Below are 20,472 nucleotides of genomic sequence, written 5' to 3'. Positions count from 1 at the left end.
ATGACTGCATGAAGTATTTTTGTTACATAAAATAGTATTCTTTTAAACCTCTCGCTCTAATGTTTTAGAATATAGTCATATTTCGGTACATAACTGTGCAGTGGTGTTAAGATGTTTTACATTTATTAATTTTTAAACGCATTTATAAAACCATTAGCATAATTTATTACGAGATAATTTTTGTAAAATATTCACGATAAAAAATTATATTGATAATCTCTGTGATCCCAAATTTGACAAGAATTAGGCACTTTATTATTCAAAAAATCGGCAAGATTAACACATTTGAAGATGATTCTAAAGATACTAATTATAAGCTATGTCTTTGACCATTCAAGTGTGATAAACATCTTATGAATAATGATTGCTTTATAATAATTATTGACCTAAGAATAAGGTAGTGTTTTTTTGAAATACGCCATTTCTTTTGTCATTCCCCAGTGGTTAAGCTACAACATACGGCCGTAGCCATAAATTGACAAACTATAATTGAAGTAGGGAGTAAAATGATATTGACGCGCGTGTTTGAACATGTACCGTTAAAAAAAAATTAAAAAAAATTCGGTTAGGTACATGTTCAAACACGCGCGTTAACATAATTTTACTCCCTACTTTAATTAGAGTTTGTCAATTTATGGCTACGGCCATATGTTATAGCTTAACCACTGGGGAATGACAAAAGAAATGGCGTATTTCAAAAAAACACTACCTTATTCTTAGGTCAATAATTATTATAAAGCAATCATTATTCATAAGATGTTTATCACACTTGAATGGTCAAAGACATAGCTTATAATAAGTATCTTTAGAATCATCTTCAAATGTGTTAATCTTGCCGATTTTTTGAATAATAAAATGCCTAATTCTTGTCAAATTTGGGATCACAGAGATTATCAAAATAATTTTTTATCGTGAATATTTTACAAAAATTATCTCGTAATAAATTATACTAATGGTTTTATAAATGCGTTTAAAAATTAATAAATGTAAAAAATCTTTACACCACTGCACATTTATGTACTGAAATATGACTATATTCTAAAACATTAGAGCGAGAGGTTTAAAAGAATACTATTTTATGTAACAAAAATACTTTATGCAGTCATCAAATGTTTAAAATAACTATAAAGGATAATAAGGCTTCAAAATTATATAAATGGATTATCTACAACGTTTAAGGAGTGTCCAGTATCATGGTTTAAAAATACAATAAAAACTCAATTTTGACATTCGACGAGCATGTCCCCCCTTAAGACACCAAATGTGGAGCCGCTTATACTAAGTGTACCATTAATCTTTCCTTGGATAGCGAGTTGTAGAAGACTGTACTTTTGTCCTTTCATAAAATGCAGCCTAGGTACAGTAGTTTTCTGTTTTTAAGACTACGCAGAACTTCTTTGTTCTTTCACATTCATTTGAAGATCTCAACATATTTTGTCACCCTTTTAATTCAGGGAATTTTAGCCACATATCGAAAACCTAAACTCTCCGTTAAATTAAACTTCATGGTTCAGCGTCCATACCTAAATATTTACATTAATGATAATAATAATAATAATTACCATGACCGATCCTAATAAGAGCATATGGGCCTCCACAGAGTGGAGGATTGTATTAAAATAATTCTGTTTTTACGATAAATGGATGTTAGCCACTTTCTCAACCTATTAGGTCCATACTCTGACTTAAACATAAATTAAAAAAACAATATATTGTGTATTTGCCAGATCCATCATTCGAACCTGGGTCCCACAACTTTATAGGCTGACGCTTAAGCTGCGCGGCCATCGTTTATCTACAATATTTACATTAGAAAAAAATAATATAACCATATTATACTAGTAGGTTGAGTGTTTCTCTTGTGGGTGAATATGAGAACTGCAATTTAAAACGTTTTAAATAATTAATACATTCTCGTATCTAATGATACAATAGAAAAAAATAATATAAAAAATAAACATATAAAAAAAAATGAAAAAAATAGCATGTAATAAATAATACGATGAATTCATTCAACGAATGCAATTTTTAGTTGTAAGTTTATATTTCAATTAAAAAATATTTAACATGTTTCTAAATGGGTATAGGTTCAGTATTTAAAATGAAATTATTCATAAAATGTATTAATCTACAGTTTCCACTAGTTGCATTATGTAACTACTTATGAATCCATTAGCAGAAGTTACCACTGCCTACTCTTTCTGATTTCAGATGGTTATACAGTACTAGACGTTGTGATGTACTGGAAAGAAACTCCAGTACGAGGAGTAGAAGAAGCAGAATTGCCACAATTTACAATAATTGGATATGAAACTAATGATAGAAAGGTATAATACTTTGATATTTCTAATTATAACACTGAAATAACAAAGCAAGAGTATTTGGCATTATAAATTAAGATAAATCGTTGTCGGTAACTACGTGTTAATTTTATTATCATTATCAGAAGAAAGAAGGATGTTTATTATATTATACCTACATACTAAATAGTTTAACTTGAATGTGATCACTGATCACTAACATAGTAAGTTAGAGTTTATTATTTTTGAGCAAATTTAATTTAATTAATATATTATTTATAAGATATTATGTTGGAAGAAATCAACAAGAGAAACATGTCTGCGAATAAATGCTACTTTGGTCTGTAAAGACATTTTAAGTCCCGCATACTATCTCGCCGAACTAAAAGCACTCTTTACAAGACACTTGTAAAGCCAGTGATCACCTACGCATCGGAAACCTGGAAATTAAGTCTGCGAAATGAACGAGCCCTAAACATTTTTGAAAGAAAAATTCTCCGCCGTATATATGGACCGATCAGGGACGGCACCAATTGGAGGAGAACGGGCTGTACGAAGACTGCAGCGCAGTTAAATTAATTAAGATTGACTGCAAGAGCTAGGTCATGTGCACCGTATGGATGACAATCAACCGGCAAAGAGAGTGATGTCCAGCAATCCAATAGGGCGTAAAAGAAGAGGCAGGCCAAAGATTCGCTGGTTGGATAGAGCCTGCCAGTGACTGCCGTTTTCTAGGGGTACTGGTTCTGAGGAGGCCAAGACCCACACCGGGTTGTCGTGCCCCTGATAATGATGATGATGATGTTGGAGTAGAATGTGGCGTAGTAAATATGAAAGTCAATGGGAAAAATGGAAAATGCTTACCTATGTTAGTTCGCTTGAAGATACATACATGCTACCGGTATCTAATTAAAAAAGGGTATGGGCATTTTATATTTAATACATGTCAATGTGACTTAACATTTTGGCAAGACTTGTGCGTTTGTTGCAGCTGGTACAGAATTAAATCTTTTTGCTAAAAAAAAATCATCTGCGTACCATTTTTAAGCATTTGAGAAACTACCAAGGGTAAGCATTCCACAGTTTGGAAAATACTGCTATAGGGAATTAAAAGTTACATAAATACGAATAATATAAATAAGGGTGAGTTTCCACTTCTACTGGTAGTAAATATTGGGGCTCTCTATATCAAAATATTTATTGTAATATAATATATTGTTGAAAATATTGTACTCATGAAGCAGAGGGCATTAAAAACGACATTTTATAAATAATAATTTAAAAATAATATAAATAATATTTTTTAAATAAAGTTAGATAGGTAAGTCTTATATTACAATAGTTGATTCTTTTCTTTTCTCCAGCTCAATAACTAATGTATCACAGACAGTGTTAATTATTTCCAAAAAACATGTTTTCCTTAAAATGGTTTTTTATTATTGAATATTTATTTACAACGTTTTTATTAGGTCGTATTCTTATTTGTCCGGTGGTTGTTTATCCAGTATAAATCTTGCAATTGATCTTTAACTAACTTCCCGACCAGCTAGACATTTGAAACTTTTAGGATATATCAGAACACGATGCCAATGCATTCTTTTAATACGTTTAGCCATCTTTAAGTAGAATTGAATTAATTTTCAGTTAATTCTGTTTTGTATGAAAAGTTATTTCGGAAGAAATCCGTAATCCAATCCACTATTATTGGTTGCTAGGGGGGTCTGGGGTCCTAGCAACTAAATTATTAATATATACGTGCGTTTTTATGGAAATCAATATGAAATGTCAAAATGACATTTCAGTATTATTTCTATCAAGTACAAATCTTTTGATTATTTAAGCTAGTCAAGTCAAGTCAAGTTTCAACAGAAAATTTAAAAACGTTGTATATAAAAAGTTCTTTTTATCTTCTAATTAATTTTGTTAATGTTCGTTTATCTTTTAAATAATATTCAAGATTATCCATAAAAATTGTTTATTTTTCCCAATAGGTACTACTTAAATATATTTTTTTATGTCGGCAATATTTTTTTTTAAGAAGATAATAATTCTAAACAAATTTATAATTATTATTGACAAATTACTTGATCACTTTCTGGGTACATTTTTTACCATATTATACGGATATGTGTTTAATATTAAAAATTGCCCTTATTTTTTCAGGAAGAATTAGCGACTGGTATTTACCAGAGGTTATCTTTAAGTTTCCGACTGCAGAGAAATATTGGATATTTTGTATTTCAAACTTATTTGCCGAGCATCCTCATCGTCATGCTTTCGTGGGTGTCTTTTTGGATTAATCATGAAGCAACTTCTGCTAGGGTAGCATTGGGTGAGTAAAATAACAAAATATTATAGATGTCATACAATTGGATCAGTGATACTTACTATTAAGGTAAAACTTACAAATTAAAACATTATTAAAATAAAAAATATTTTTTAAAAGTCAAAGATAATCTTAAAATGGAAAAAAAATATTATTTATTTAAAAGACGTCATATTTATCATTAAAATTTAGTTTAGTAAATTTTCTTTAATGAGATAAAACATCGATTAAGAAAAATGTGTGTAACTTAAAATATGTTGTTGTTTATATTTTATAAAGATATATACAATTAATCTGCAAACCAGCTAACTGAACTTTTAGTCAAAAATGAGATTTTGATGGCATTTTGTGATAAAGCATATTTTCTGTGCCTAAATTCCTAATTTCTAAACCTATAAACAAATGCGTTATCGTTCTTCACATAAAACAGCCAACTGCAGGTGTTAAATTTCCAATATCTTAAATGGAAAAACTCCTCTTTTTATATATATTTTCTTTATATTATAAAAGGAAAGCTTACCCTTACAGAATAAGAAAAACTCAAATATTATGTTTGAACCTAGCTTACTCAAAAATAGCCAGATGGATTTGGTTAACTATGCTTGTGAACCACTCAATTTATTGTAAAGCTTATTTGTAAAACAGTGTATTTTTGGAATGGTTAATTTTTTTTTCTCCCTCCTGAACAATTTTCTCAAGTGGAGTTAGCCGGTTTGCAGATTAAGCAGTTGAAAAGTCATTGAATAAAAATTGTTTAATTGTTAATAAGATAATTAAAATACTGTAATTACAAAAGGTTTTCTTAGCAGGTGTTAAATTAAATAGATATTGCGGAGTGTTAATAATTATAACAGATATTAACGCACTTATCATTAATATTATTGCATACAACAATCTGCAAGCAAAGTGAAGGTTTGTTTATTAAAATATTACGTATATGTATATATATAGTCTGGTAATTAGGGTACGTATCACATTATAATTTCCCCCTTCCTATCCAGACTTTCACGTTTAATGCATTGCAGTTAACTCTAACATGAGTACTAATCCTTTGACAAGCTGAACACAAAGTTTACCACTAAAGGAATTTAATACGGATTACAACTAAATAGTCGAAGCAGATTTTATTATAATATTGTTTATCACACTATTTCTTACAAACCAAAGATCAAAATGCACCAAATTGCATTCAAATAGATTTATTTTAACATTAAAATGGTAAAATATGCTTGCGGATATTTTTAAATATGTACATATTTTTTAATGCGTCTAATTAGAAACAAAAAATAGATATTATTATTTTTTATTAAACTGGACAATATTTTTAAATGCCTATGATATATTATTATTATTTCGATAGGTACTCGATAATACGATAGTCTCAATAATTGTGGTTTTTGGCATATTATGTTATAATAATACAAAATATGCTGAAATTATTTATTTTCTGAGTGCATTTTAATTTTGATAGTTATTAGAAAATAGGATTATCTAGTTTTGGCGGAAAACTGTGCAGGCTTATATAAATATTGGCTATGACACAAAATATCAGTTAGGATCAGATGAAAAGAGTAACTTCATGGTGATTACCAGATAAGAAATATATCCAGAGAATTTATATTTACTGACAGTGGTATTATTTTTGTCTTTTAGGCATCACTACTGTACTGACAATGACAACTATAAGCACTGGAGTGCGAAGTAGTCTCCCACGAATTTCATACGTGAAAGCGATTGATATTTACTTGGTAATGTGCTTCGTTTTTGTATTTGCTGCCCTTTTGGAGTACGCAGCCGTCAATTACACGTACTGGGGAGCTAGAGCGAAGAAAAAAACAAAATCGAAAAAAGATGGAGACGACAAAAAGATACAAGGTAAACTTCATACAGTGTCTGGAAAATTATATAATACATTTGTTTTTCAATTTCATTTTTATAACCAACAAATATAGCATCGAGAGTATCGACAATTTTAAATCCCCGGGAATACACATTTTGCAAAGGGAGTTTTCTATTCGAAGAGGAACAGCTGAAGCAATTTTAGATATCTGGGCATTATAGCTGTTCAATTAATTGTTTGATGGCAATACCTTACAGAAGTGATACATGGCACATTACGTATACTGTAGTAGATAGTTATGTAGTATGATGAGGTTCGGGAATATAATATGCTTGCGTCGGATAGTAAATTGTATGCCATTAAAAGAAACTTAATGTAACAGTATAAGATTATTTTTATTGAAAATATATGCCTTTGAAAAGCCCTAAAACATACCTACATAATATAATATAAAAAAAAAACAGAAAAAAGAGAAAGATCAAGTGGGGGTTTGAACTCACAGTATTCAACGTCTGGTATATATAGCCAAGCTTATAGACTAGTCACTAGTCGATATAACTGCCATTTATTAAGCCATGGATCATGGGTTTAATCTTGCGGCTGGTAAAAACATGCCAGTTAATGACTTTGGCAAATATCTAATAACTATTTTGTTCAAAAATCTGTTATTACAACCTTTACTCTGTAACATGTTTTACTTAGGTACTGTATATATGCAATAGAAAGCTGATATGAAGTCTTATAGCTAAATCACATATTATGCTGTCCCTATCGTTTGACGTATGTAATATTGTATTTATGTAATTTTGATGTATGTAATATCCGTAAATTAGTTATGACGTAGCGTAACTATGAATTCACTGTCTTTAAATAACTTTTTTTTTATCAACTTATGTCATCAAAATACAACTCATGATTAATTAACTCACTAATAATTAAAATGACACCGATGCGTGTAAATTTTTGTATTATAATAACAAATAATGTTGATACTTATTAGATACTGCATGATACAGCACTAAAGTCTATTGGCCACTGAGTAAGATAGATGTCAATGCCACCCTAATTCGGATCGAGTATAGGAAAAGATCTTTTCTTAAATGTACATGCTTTTACAGTACGTCTTACGTTTGTTTTCAGCCACCCGGGAAGTAGAAGGCCGAAGTCCAGGCAGCAGGTCCTTACCAGATGACCGCGAGATAATAGAACTTCAGGATGTCAGAATGAGTCCAATTGCACCTATCCGCGGACGTCGAACGCAAACTTCGACGCTGCCACATGACGCGGCCAGGTTTCCGCCAAGCTTTCGAATGGCGCGATCGTCCCCCGCGTATCATTCAGCCAGATCCGCTCAAGGGCTGCGGTATAGAGCTGGAAGAGGTAAATCTATAAATACTGTTATATTATTATTTACCCCGCTCATATCAGCTTTACCAATACTATTACTGATTAGTTACTAATATCACACATTTATGATAGATTACTTTTCATCACAAATCAAATAAGGCGCGTACAATGCTGTAATACGCTGTGCGTAGAACGCAACAAAAAACATAATATGAAAGAGTTGTAATAAGATTAAGATTAGAGGAATATATATAATAATTATATACTACAAACTGAAGTACCCGGCTTCGCACAGGGACGCTTCGTGGATACATTTATCTTAGATATTAAAAAAAAATAATAAGTAATTTATTATCTTTTTAATATAAAAATATCTGTGTAATACAGTATGGCAATATGGAAGTAATTCTAATAGGAGTAAAGGTCAAACAAAAGAACACTAAATTAAAATCGAATCCAAAATATGCAAACGTTATTAATAGTAATAATATGGAGTAAAAAATTCAAAATTGGATGGAACAACAAACAACAAACTTTGTATTTTATATAATACTAATTTAGAAACCTTCGCAGGTGTGCCCACAACAACTGACAAAAGTTTCATCGCAATCGGATGAATGGTATAGGAACGCATGCGAATAGAAGAAGATGATTTTCTAATTCAGAAACCTTCGCAGGCGTGCGCACAACACCTCACCAAAGTTTCATTGCAATCGGATGAATGGTATAGGAACGCATACGAATAGAAGAAGAAGACGATAGTTGTAATAATTCAGAATCCTTTGCGGGCGTGCGCATAACAACTGGTCAAAATTTCATCGCAATCTGATGAATGGTATAAGAACGCATACGAATAGAAGAAGATAGAATAGAAGAAGAAGATGTTTGTACTAATTCAGAAACCTTTGCGGGTGTTGGCACAATTACTGGTGAAAGTTTTATTGCAATCGGATGAATGGAATAGGAACGCATGCAAATAGAAGAATATAGAATATAAGAAGAAGGATGTTGTTGTACTAATTCAGAAACCTTCGCGGGTGTGGGCATACGAATAGAAGAAAAATAAGAAGAAAATAGTTGTATCAATTCAGAAACCTTTACGGGCGTGAGCACAACACTTGATCAAAATTTCATTGCAATCAGATGAATGGTATAGGAACGCATACGAAGAGAAGAAGATAGAATAGAAGAAGAAGAAGATGTTTGTACTAATTCAGAAACCTTCTCGGGTGTTGGCACAATTACTGACGAAAGTTTTATTGCAATCGGATGAATGGAATAGGAACGCATGCGAATAGAAGAATATAGAATAGAAAAAGAAGAATATGGTTGTACTAATATAGAAACCTTCGCAGGTGTGTGCATAACAACTGACGAAAGTTTCATTGCAATCGGATGAATGGTATAGGAACTAGATGAATAAATGAAGATAGAATCAAGAAGAAGAAGAAGAAAAAGATGGTTGTACTAATTCAGAAACCTTTGCGGGTGTTACAACAACAACTAATGAAGTTTTATCGCAATCGGATGAATGTTATAGGAACCATACGAATAAAAGAAGATATAATGAAGAAGAAGGTAATTTTTCTAATTCAGAAACCTTCGCGGGCGTTTACAGAACACTTGATCAAAATTTCATCGCAATCGGATGAATGGTATAAGTACGCATACGAATAGAAGAAGATAGAATAGAAGAAAAAGATGAAGAAAATGGTGGTACCAATTCAAAAACCTTTGCAGGCGTAAGTACAACACTTGATCAAAATTTCATTGCAATCGGATGAATGTATAGGAACGCATACGAATAGAAAAAGATATAATAAAAGAAGAAGAAGAAAATGGTTGTACTAATTCAGAAATTTTTGCGGGTGTGGGCATAACAACTGAAAAAAGTTTCATTGCAATCGGAATTGTACCATTGTATAGGAACCATACAAATAAAAGAAGAAGAAGAAGATGGTTGTAATAATTCAGAAACCTTTGCGGGTGTTACCACAATAACTGACGAAGGTTTCATTGCAATTGGATGAATGGTATAGGAACCATACGAATAAAAGAAGATCTAATGAAGAAGAAGAAGATGATTTTTCTAATTCAGAAACCTTTGCGGGTGTGCACACAACAACTCACCAAAGTTTCATCGCAATCGGATGAATGGTATAGGAACGCATAGGACAGAGAGACATTAATTTTTATATATAACATAATATAGCCTATAATCTTCGCGCAAGTGGAAGCAATAAGTTGACAAAGTTTTATCGCAATCAGATGAACGGTATGGCAGCGCATAAAATACGAACAAACAAACAAACAAATATTGATTTTTATATTATAGATAGTCATGTTTAATGTGTCGGTCACTTGGATCACGTGGATTTTGATCGAGCGCATCATAGTACCATAGGAATTGATTCGTGGAAATGCAGCGTGTACATACAGTTGTAATAGTTTATGATTTTATTGAGATCTTAAAAAAGAAGCATTAACCGTTCCTATTTTTATTTCCTCAACCAGTTAACTTGGAAGTAATTTTAAAATTAACCATGAGGACACCCGCGAGACCTCATCGTATCACTGGATACGTATTGGATCACTTACGACATACCGCATTAGTGAGAGAAAGCCCCGCGCTTTCAACTACTGCATACCTAATTTATTCTTGTGTCCGGAAACTTACAGGAAGCCAGCACCAAACAAATTTAAAAAATAGCGATGTACACGATTATTTGTTAGGTTAAGTTAGGTTAGGTTTTCATTCTTCAATTCATGAATTTTGCCAAAATCAGCTATGAAAATTGAATTAATGTTAATATTGAATCTAATAAAATTGGAGACCGTATAGTATATGGTAATCTCTTTCCACTAAGAAAGCTCACGGCGATCTAGGTATTCCACGGTGAAATATTTTACGTACAATTTACATATTGTTACCATTTATTCTTAACGTCACGCTGTAGGGGTTTTGCATACTAGAGGAATAGATTCCCGTTGAGCGCAATGACATTGAGTATTTCTTTGTAATGGTGAAGACAAGTTTTATTATTTAATTTGTAACGTAGCAGTATTCTCAGCCAAATATGAAATTTTTGAAAACAGGAGGTGAAAGATTACTGTCAGTTTAGAGGATAGTTAATAGATCATAGCGTACTTGAAGTAGAGCTTGTCTGGTATACTAGGTTATCTGTAGATTGGATTAGACTCTTTCGTGTTTTCGGGTAAAAATATGTATATGCATCGTGCAATGATAACTTAGTTATGTCACACGTGAATGTAGGACAACTCTGTTTGGCAAGTTATGTACGAGTATCAAGTACCGAAGAAACTCAACTACCCAACATGCACTTCTTCAATATTACTAAACGGGAGGTTTAGATTTGAGTTACCTTTTCCATCATCATCGCCATGATGCAGCCACGGGAAGATTGAATATGAAGTGTTCTTAAGTTACTACTAATTAAAACTTTTATTCTGTTGAATAATATTCGCAAATAATAAAAAAACACAGAACTATATTTAATTACTCATTTTTAATGATGGAATCAAAAGGAACAAGTGAAAAAGTGACTCACTTGTTTCGAAACAAATAAAAATAATAAAAGTGAAAGCACGAGTCATTTGCTTTTTTAAACAAATGAAAATTAAGTAAACTGCTTTACCGTTCGAGCTTTAATTTATTATTTTCGCCAACAGATTTCAGGGGACCTATAATACTTAACTGTGGTAGTTGGATTATGTTGAAAAAGACAATAATATCATCTATATAGATAAGGCAATGGAAGGAGCTTACAATAGACAGAGAGGAATGGTCTCTTTACACTTATTTATATTTTTTATTGAACTATTTTTTAATTATTGAATGATACAGAACTATTTAATAATGTTACATTACAAGAATAAAAATATATAATTTAGAGCCTATAATATATTTTTTTGGCAAGTGCAAGTATGTTAAAACTATAATTTCTAAAAATCCGTCAATTAATCAAAGTTTTTACCTATTAATTGATTCAAAATTACAAAATTGGTCCCCAATTTTAACAAAATTCAAAATAATACATTGGTTGCATATTGTTATGATATTTCAACATTATTAATGATTTATCGATAAATTAAAGGTGGCTATACACGTAATTCCATGGTTTACAAGCATGTATGATCAATATTTTTATACAAGCACGCACAGAGTCCCTAGTTCCTATATAATATGGTAAATGTATGATTGAATGACGCTAGTTTGTGCTTGGACTATGTTAAGCTCAGACGATGACGATGCGCTCGGTTTGACTGCTTTAGTCCTGATTTTCAAAAGAAAGACACGAAAGACAAAACGTGACATATAGTGACTGGTTAATGAATCACTATTATATGCCACGTTCTTCTTCGTCTTATCATGATATTCTATGGATTTCATATGCCAGAGATACGGCTCAATTTGGTAAGTTTAAATAAACTCACTCGCTCGCGAACGACGTTCGCCTGCACAAACTTGGATATGCAAAGTCAGTTGGATCAGCATAGCCTGTAAAAGCATGAAAAATTAATCAAAACATTGACATATACGTTTAAGCTTGCTTGTACAAAAATAATGATAATACATGCTTGTGAATCATGCAGTACGTGTGTAGCTACCCTTATTCGTAAATAATAGCGCCCGTATTCGGCACAATTGTTATATTTCTGTGGTGTTCTAAATGAAATACGTTCAAGTATTTTTTTTTACCATAATAAATAACTGTGTACTATTTTTTTTGATTATTCAGGAATCGCTACTCCTACCAGCCGTCCAAAGATGCTCCACGCCCTGCGTCGTGGCGCATCGGTCTTCAAGGCGTCCATGCCCAAGATTAAGGATGTCAACGTCATCGACAAATACTCCCGGGTCATATTTCCAGTTTCCTTTCTCATATTCAATATTATCTATTGGGTGTTTTATGTTATTGAGTAATGAAGATTTGGCAGGGATTCGACTGAATTGGGTCAATGGGTTGTTATTTTTTATAGTATTTGGTTGCGGTTAAATTGTACTCATTAAAATTACTTTTTTTTGCAATAAGTACATAATATTATGTTACTAGCTAAATATTGATTTATTCGTTTATATTTTCCGGTTAATTTATAAAATAATAATTGAGATTAAAAATATTTCACCTCTATTACTGAATTTGTGTGGTTAAGGTGTAATTAATTAACTATTAAATATCTCGCCATTCTTCACAATTTTACGATTAAAAAATTTTCATTTCCAATAGTCAATGGCATTTTTTATAAATATATGTCATTTTTTCACCCGCCATCCCATTCTTCCCGTATTAACAATATTGTATAATTTATATGTGAGACTCAGTGTATCTTCAGACAAAAAATACATTTTCGGGACAACGCAATTTATATACTTTTATCATTTTGGTTTTAATAATATTGGACTTCTGTTATGAATATACGCAAATTGCCATGAAATAGGTAATAATTAAGGTACAAAACATATACTTAACTTTTAGGCATAATCGACCACATACACACTGGCACTGACCAGATATTGTAATAAAATAATATTAATTGTTTTCTTAATACAGTTCACATATAAACAAAACATAATATGTTGCATAAAGTGGGGAAAACTAAGTGATATACTAAGAGATCAAGGGAGATAGTTATCACTGTATTATTTCAGTAAAAATTTTAAGAAATGTTTCTCACAATACAATTTTGACACAAAACATTGTTTATACAATTTTAATTATGTTTTATAAGTTAAAAAAGGTTTTTTTAGACTCATTTTCTCAAGGTTTTTATTTAAAAAAAAAATTACGGAAATAATATATAAAATGTATTTTAATATTATAATTCTGATGGAGTTCTTAATTACACTAAAAATAAGGATTCTATTTTAAAATTATATAAAATCAATGGGCCATTATGTACAATATTATTACCCTTACTAGAAAAAAGCTCAAAAAATATTAATCGTAAGGTCGCATTATAGAGTAAACTAAACGTGAATAGTCGAGAATTATTCGTATGAATCAATCACTGCTTGTTTTTGAAACTGCTTGTGTAAATTACATTTGTAGACTTATAAATTTTAATACAGTCAATATTGTAAAAATATGTAAAACATGAAATAATATACAATAGCACCTGAAAAGTTCACTATATGTTGTCGTTTGTAATAAATAGTCAGCAATATTTTTCTTCAAAGAAAATATGAATCTCCTAAGTATAGAAATAGTATTCATTTCTGCCAATGAGATATTTTTAGTAGAGTGTATTCTTTAAATATATTTTAATGTAAAATATTTTACTGAAAACTTTTCACTGGCCATACTCCACGTAACTTATCAATATAAAAATAGTTTTAAAGTTGAACGCATTTTGATTATTTTTTATTTAACTTTAAATATCTACCAATTTTGTTGAAAGAACTTTTCACTAAAACTACCTATGTGGAATATCCTTACTGCTCTTTCCTAAAAAGCTCAAAAAAACATTTTCTCGTCACGCTAAAGTTATATTCGATCCACACTAGGTCCAAGATTTTTCTAGATTTTTTCTAATCGGTACGTTTTTGAGTCTATTTAAAAATATGTATTTGCAAACCTATTTAAAAATACAAATTTTGTATATTATAATGATAAATTATTCAATATTGGAAACATATGTCGAAATTTTCTAAATGAAAACACATATTTACGTCAAATATTTATGTAATAGTGTAAACTGCCATTATTTTGTGTTATTATTTTGAAAATGGTTTCTATACTTTTATCATAGATATTTAAAAAAAAAATACATAATATTGTTTACTATGACCACATACTTGATGGTTTTATTCGAGGGTCGTAAATATTTTCAGACTTATGAACCACATTAAACTTTTAATAATATGACACAAGTATTTAAGCGAAGATAACTAATGTAAAAATCAATCAATTGTTATTATTAATTTTTTTTTTTTAATTACGAGATATGAAATGAACACGATGATTGAAACACCATAAAACTAATGGCAAGAAAAGCATTGTTGAAAATTTATCTGAATTCAAATCCGAGTACATTTTTTGTGAAACTAGTTAATCTTTAAATTGTTTTTGGTAGTCATGGATAAAATTGGTGGATAGATATTTATTTCGCAACGAAAATGCATTCTTCAACTATAATTATGTAATTAAAATTTTTCCATCTGTACTAGATTTTTACGTCATTGATTTCTCTCTACTAGTACTATTTTTTTTAAACTGTACCAAGGTTGTAGAAGATTCGGTTTATAAAATTTCAATAATTTTGTCATTCTACTGTAAATACAGAATTATGGCATACAATGATGTAGATTTTCTTCAACAGTTGTATTTATATACATCTGTTTTACAAGTACGTTAAATCATATTATAATATATCATGGACCGGTATTTTCCTACCGCAGAGAAAATATTAATATATATTGTATATTTTTTGATGTCTGATTCCACGGTTTGTTTTGAGTAAATAATCTTATCAAATAGTGCTACTTACACGCCAAGCACTTTTGTATGCGCACGTATAATATTTAATAGGACTCCACATGATAAATTATTGCCTACTCGAGTATCCTTAAAAAAAACTGGTACAACATGGTATAGCTCTGGATTTGTTCACGTATATCTTGTAACTGTATGCAATGTCATTTCTGACTTTTACGTCATGTCCTCTGTATTACTGCACAAAAACATTTTTCTTCGGGCTTATTTACTGTACATACAGGGTGTATTCAGTAATAATATTCAGTACCCACTGTGTTACATGTCTTTAAAAATATTATTGGCTATCAAATTATTATATGTAGGTAATGCATGTTTTAAAATAATTTTTCTTTTTATACATTTTTAGCTCAAAATGAACCGTGAAATCACTTGATGTATTTAGCGAGATGTCCCATAAAATAATATTTACTAAATTATGTTTCAGTTACACATAGCTAATAAAACTAATATTTTTTTCAACACGATCATTAAATTTTAGTCATACTATGTATTATCACAAAGTGAAAATTAATATTTATATAAGTATATTATATATATATATATAGATTAGATTGCGACATTAGAGCTTAAAAACGATGTAATATATTTGTGAGCTTTGTTAGATAAAAATATTATAAACTGTTCAATTTGAACCCGGATAGACAGGAATATGATATAAAGGAAATGATTATTTATTTAAAAAATATGTGTTAGGTACTTTTTCAAAGTTCCTAGGTACTAATAATTATTATGTTCATTATTATTGGTATGTATTTATTTGTTGTGTTTGCCACCCATTAATACGTGAAAATATAAGAAAAGTGATATTATAGCTCGCTGTGTATTTTTATATATCTATAAATAATATATGTCGTCTATATAGTCGGATTATCTCAAGTCTCGTAATAATTTATTTACACATTTTTTTTATATTAAAATAAAGTGGTATTGGTAAAATTGTGTGTGAAAGATTTACGTCATTAAATTTAAATTTTATTTCTTGGGGAAAAATTTGGTGTTTAATTTATTAGAATAGATACCGTCTGGGAAATATAAAATGAGGTAATATCACAATGTATATAGGGAGACAATATCAGACAAAAAGCAGTGCAAATAATTTTCTGAAAGCAATACCTACACGATTGAAATGCTAATTAATATTTAACTATTTTTTTATTCAACGAATAATTCACAAGAATTAAGAATGTAACATTCTTTTTATTGAACATACATAATTTGAAAACACTCAAATCCTGCTAGGTGTCGTATTTTTTTCAATAAAAGATTTTCTCTATTTGTTATATATTTCTCAGAAGTATTTTCAAATTATGTACATTATACTAATTATGATTGAAAAAAATGCATTTCAGATAGTCTGATCCTAAAGAGACGATTTTAGTGATAGGGAGTAAAAATATAAGTAAAATATAAAGCGATTCTCAGATTATCAAAAAAATATTTAAAATTTATTAAATTAAAATACTATGAAACACTGAATAAGATTTATGTAGATAAATACCGTGTATTCCGTTATAAGTATAAAAAATATTTTATTTTTAAATCAATAATAATTATTTTTAAACACGCGTTTATCTATAGTGCATTTATGATTTACGATCCATTATAAAAATACTATTGTTATAAAAATATAATCTATTTATTTTAATTAAATTATTATTATACTGTCGTATTTTTTTTTCAAATACATTAATAAAGACATTATTGATTGTGAAAATGTTTAAATTCGTTTAATGCCTAAAAGGATTACTTATAATACATAACCTAATATCAAATAAAGAATTTACTAACAATTATTTAAGAAAATATTAAAAGTTATGATAAAAAATAACATTTATTCAAATAAGTACAGAGATAATATTATATTATGATGTAGCCATAAATTATTTAAAAAAAATACACTATTTATGTTAAATGTTATTTTTATGGAAAAATAAAAATATCTATAATTTATTATAGTTAAATATTAAAGATACAGTTTTGCTATTTTGAAACCAAATAGTTTTATTAATATTCTGGGGCATAAGTTATTAGCAGTGTATAATTTTATTATAAACTAACTTAAAACGATTAGTTACGTTAGTAATATTATAAAATTAAAATATTCTACGACGCAATAGTCATATTAGAATACATCGTTATTCAAAGTTCAGATACTTACTACTTATTCTAAAATATCTGTAAATGTTTATTGTACATATTTGTAAATAAATAAATGTTTTAAAAATATTGTGGCCTTAATTATTTTTAAATACTGTATGTGACTTCTTTAGGTCTTTGGCGATATTGGAGGCAGCCTTTACTCTGTCTTGAGAGAAGTAGAAAACTGGGGTAGAGAGTCTTCGTCTCACAGAAAATAACTGCATTTCAGACTGATCATAATCCTTATCCAGAATGACCGGAAAAAGAAAGGATTAAACACACGTCATATATATTATGGATGTGTGTTTAATTTTAAGTTTACATAGAGAAATGAAATTTGATATAAGTCTGCTATTTTCGTAGTTACTCATTATATTTAAATAACATTTTTATTAGTTGATATAGTTGATATCAAGAATACATTTATATAATATATTTTAAATATGAAATATTCGTCAGTATTTATATGCTAATTTCATTAGTGTCGGGCGTCGGCTAAATATTATATAATACAGTTTTGATAAATTCATATAAATTCCACAGATTTATATTATCATATTTAGTCTACTATAAGGTTTCGGGAAGCTTTTTATGTTGGAAGCTCACATTAATTTATCTGTAAGTGTTCAGTTTATCCTATAGCTAGATAGATATCCGTTGTAATATTAATGGTGTTTGTTATATAGGAGAATGTGAATTCACTGTAATTAGTTGTTGAAAGACAAGACATCGTTTTTTACTAATGTTATTGAAGGCATAGGTGTTCTACGGAATTTCATTTGGATCTTTTTAAGTATCAAACAATGGTTTTAAAATTTAAAATATTGAAAGCTCAATCAATATCACCTGTAGTTCTTTAGTTTTACCTTATAAGTCGTTTTGATTTAACGTGGTATAAAACAAAAATGCAACGTTTTAATGTAAATTTTCTTTCAATGATTCACATTTCCGGTCCTGTTCTTCATAAATTTATATCTTTAAATTAAAATTTTGGCTAACACCTGTCCCTGCGATATACAACCCACTCTAGAGTGATACAATCTACTCTGAATATACATCTCAGCATGGTACGAATCTGACGATGCGTTTGCATTTATCAACATGTACTTTAAACTTTGGATTTAGTAAAAAGGTCGCATTTTACGATCTAGAAGGTTGCAGGTTCCCTACCCATGGTATAGAGTCTAGGTTCCGAGCTCGATGTATTTAAGGTGCAGCTTAGAAAGGGGTCTGCAGTTCTGGCTTTAGAAAGATATTTCTGTTACTAATCCTGCATTCGAAAAAAATAAATCGGTTGTTAATCACTTAACGTGGAGGTTTACGAATATTGATAACTCACTAATTTGATGCCAAATATTTACCCATTACTATGGTAGCATCAGTTTCATCCCTAAAATCATTAACAGTATTTATTTGTGTACTCATTTTATGTAAGAATTTTACTAGGTTGTTTCGTTCAAAATATTTTTTTTTTTAGTTTTTAATCAACAACTTTATCTTTTACTTTAAAAATTTAGACATGTTTTCCTAGTTTACAATTATTGTCCACTCTACAAAAAATGAGCTGCATTGTGTCCACATTTGAAGTTAATAAGTTTAGAAAAATTCAATATTAGGCAGGATAGGGGGTTCTACGAGAAAATAAAAGGATCGGTAGAGGGTCCACAGGGGGGAAAATTTGGGAACCTTTGCTAGATCCACCAGTATAAGTTGTCTGCTGAGTGAGGATGCCACATGCTAATATTTGACATATCATTTAATACATTTTATACATACTGTCATACATCATGATAATGACGAAAGAAAAATCTTCATCTAGCTAGATAATGTCGTATTTACGATGTCTATACCTAATTGTGATAGCTTATTTTGAGGTTATTGTCGTGCTAGAAAATGAAATTCAAGAGCTTCTCTGTTACTTATAAAAAAATTAAATCATTATTACCTATAAAAACAACAAATTAATAAATCATAGGTGGTAGGTTCTTTAAGCTAATAGATAATATATTATATTTAAATCTATTGCAAATTATGAGGAATTAAATAACTCAAAACCAATGCAAAGGTAATTATTATTAAATTATGTGAAATAATTACTACTTATTGCATTTTATTTAAATTAAATTGAATTTTAGAATAACGCTATTTTTAGGAATACGTGTTTATAATTTAAAATTTACCCATAATAAATACATAAATAAGGAATACCTAAAATAATATTCACAAAATTTAATAGGTAATGTCAAATCTACAGCACCCTATTTTGAATAGTTTCAAAGTCGACGTCTCTAATCAGGTTAAAAAGATGCCAACCGCAGCAATGAAATTAATAATTTATACCGTTATGCGAATAATCGTCCTTGGACTATGATTAGCGTCACAACCATACTCGCATTGTGTCGAGACATCAGGGGGTGCCCCTCGAGGCGTTACAACGATAAATTGTTTGAGATTCATTGCGCCCTTTATCTATTTTCCTCCCCTATTTTAGTATCGACACATTAAAATACGCAAATGAATCCATTGAATAATGTCCAATGAAATGGGAGCAAGCTGTCACTTGCAGCGATCATTATATTTTTATTACAATCTATTGCAAAATTTATCGACTTTTGTTGTCGATGTTTATAACACATACATATAAATTATAATAATAATATTATAATTCTTCGATACTTTATTTATATGGAATAATATTTTATTTAAGAGACAACTTTACTGTCGGATTCAGTTTCTGCTTTAATTTAATAGTGTGTTAAATATCATAAATCATTACAAAAAATATTTAGAAAATGCAAAGAGATTACGTAATACGCATGCAAAAGTAAAGGTGGCTTAGAGTATGTTATATTATATAATATATAAGAAACAGGATAATATAAAAAAGGAAAAATCTCTAGGGTGTATCACTGATAAACAAGAAGAAGTAAGTAGACACAGTAGTGATAATATAATAAATCAATTGAATAAACGTATATTTTTTTGGGAAAGGTTTATATATAT

General features: G+C 29.6%; 1 protein-coding gene across 1 annotated transcript in view; it reads left to right on the top strand.

The window, feature by feature from the left end:
• Positions 1 to 12,758, top strand: part of Lcch3 (Ligand-gated chloride channel homolog 3) — a 61,583-nt gene extending 48,825 nt beyond the window's left edge. The window contains exons 6-10 of the mRNA XM_085958600.1: positions 2,212 to 2,327; positions 4,464 to 4,632; positions 6,280 to 6,501; positions 7,607 to 7,846; positions 12,574 to 12,758. Of these exons, the coding sequence (XP_085814726.1) occupies positions 2,212 to 2,327; positions 4,464 to 4,632; positions 6,280 to 6,501; positions 7,607 to 7,846; positions 12,574 to 12,758 (932 nt within the window). The remainder of the gene's footprint in view (positions 1 to 2,211; positions 2,328 to 4,463; positions 4,633 to 6,279; positions 6,502 to 7,606; positions 7,847 to 12,573) is intronic.
• Positions 12,759 to 20,472: the final 7,714 nt, after the last annotated feature.

The sequence above is a fragment of the Rhyacophila brunnea genome, unplaced genomic scaffold (assembly GCF_057557595.1).
Source record: "Rhyacophila brunnea isolate RB1 unplaced genomic scaffold, BYU_Rbru_1.0 scaffold_8, whole genome shotgun sequence".
Taxonomy (NCBI): Eukaryota; Metazoa; Arthropoda; class Insecta; order Trichoptera; family Rhyacophilidae; genus Rhyacophila; species Rhyacophila brunnea.
This window is presented reverse-complemented; position numbering and strand designations above follow the sequence as displayed.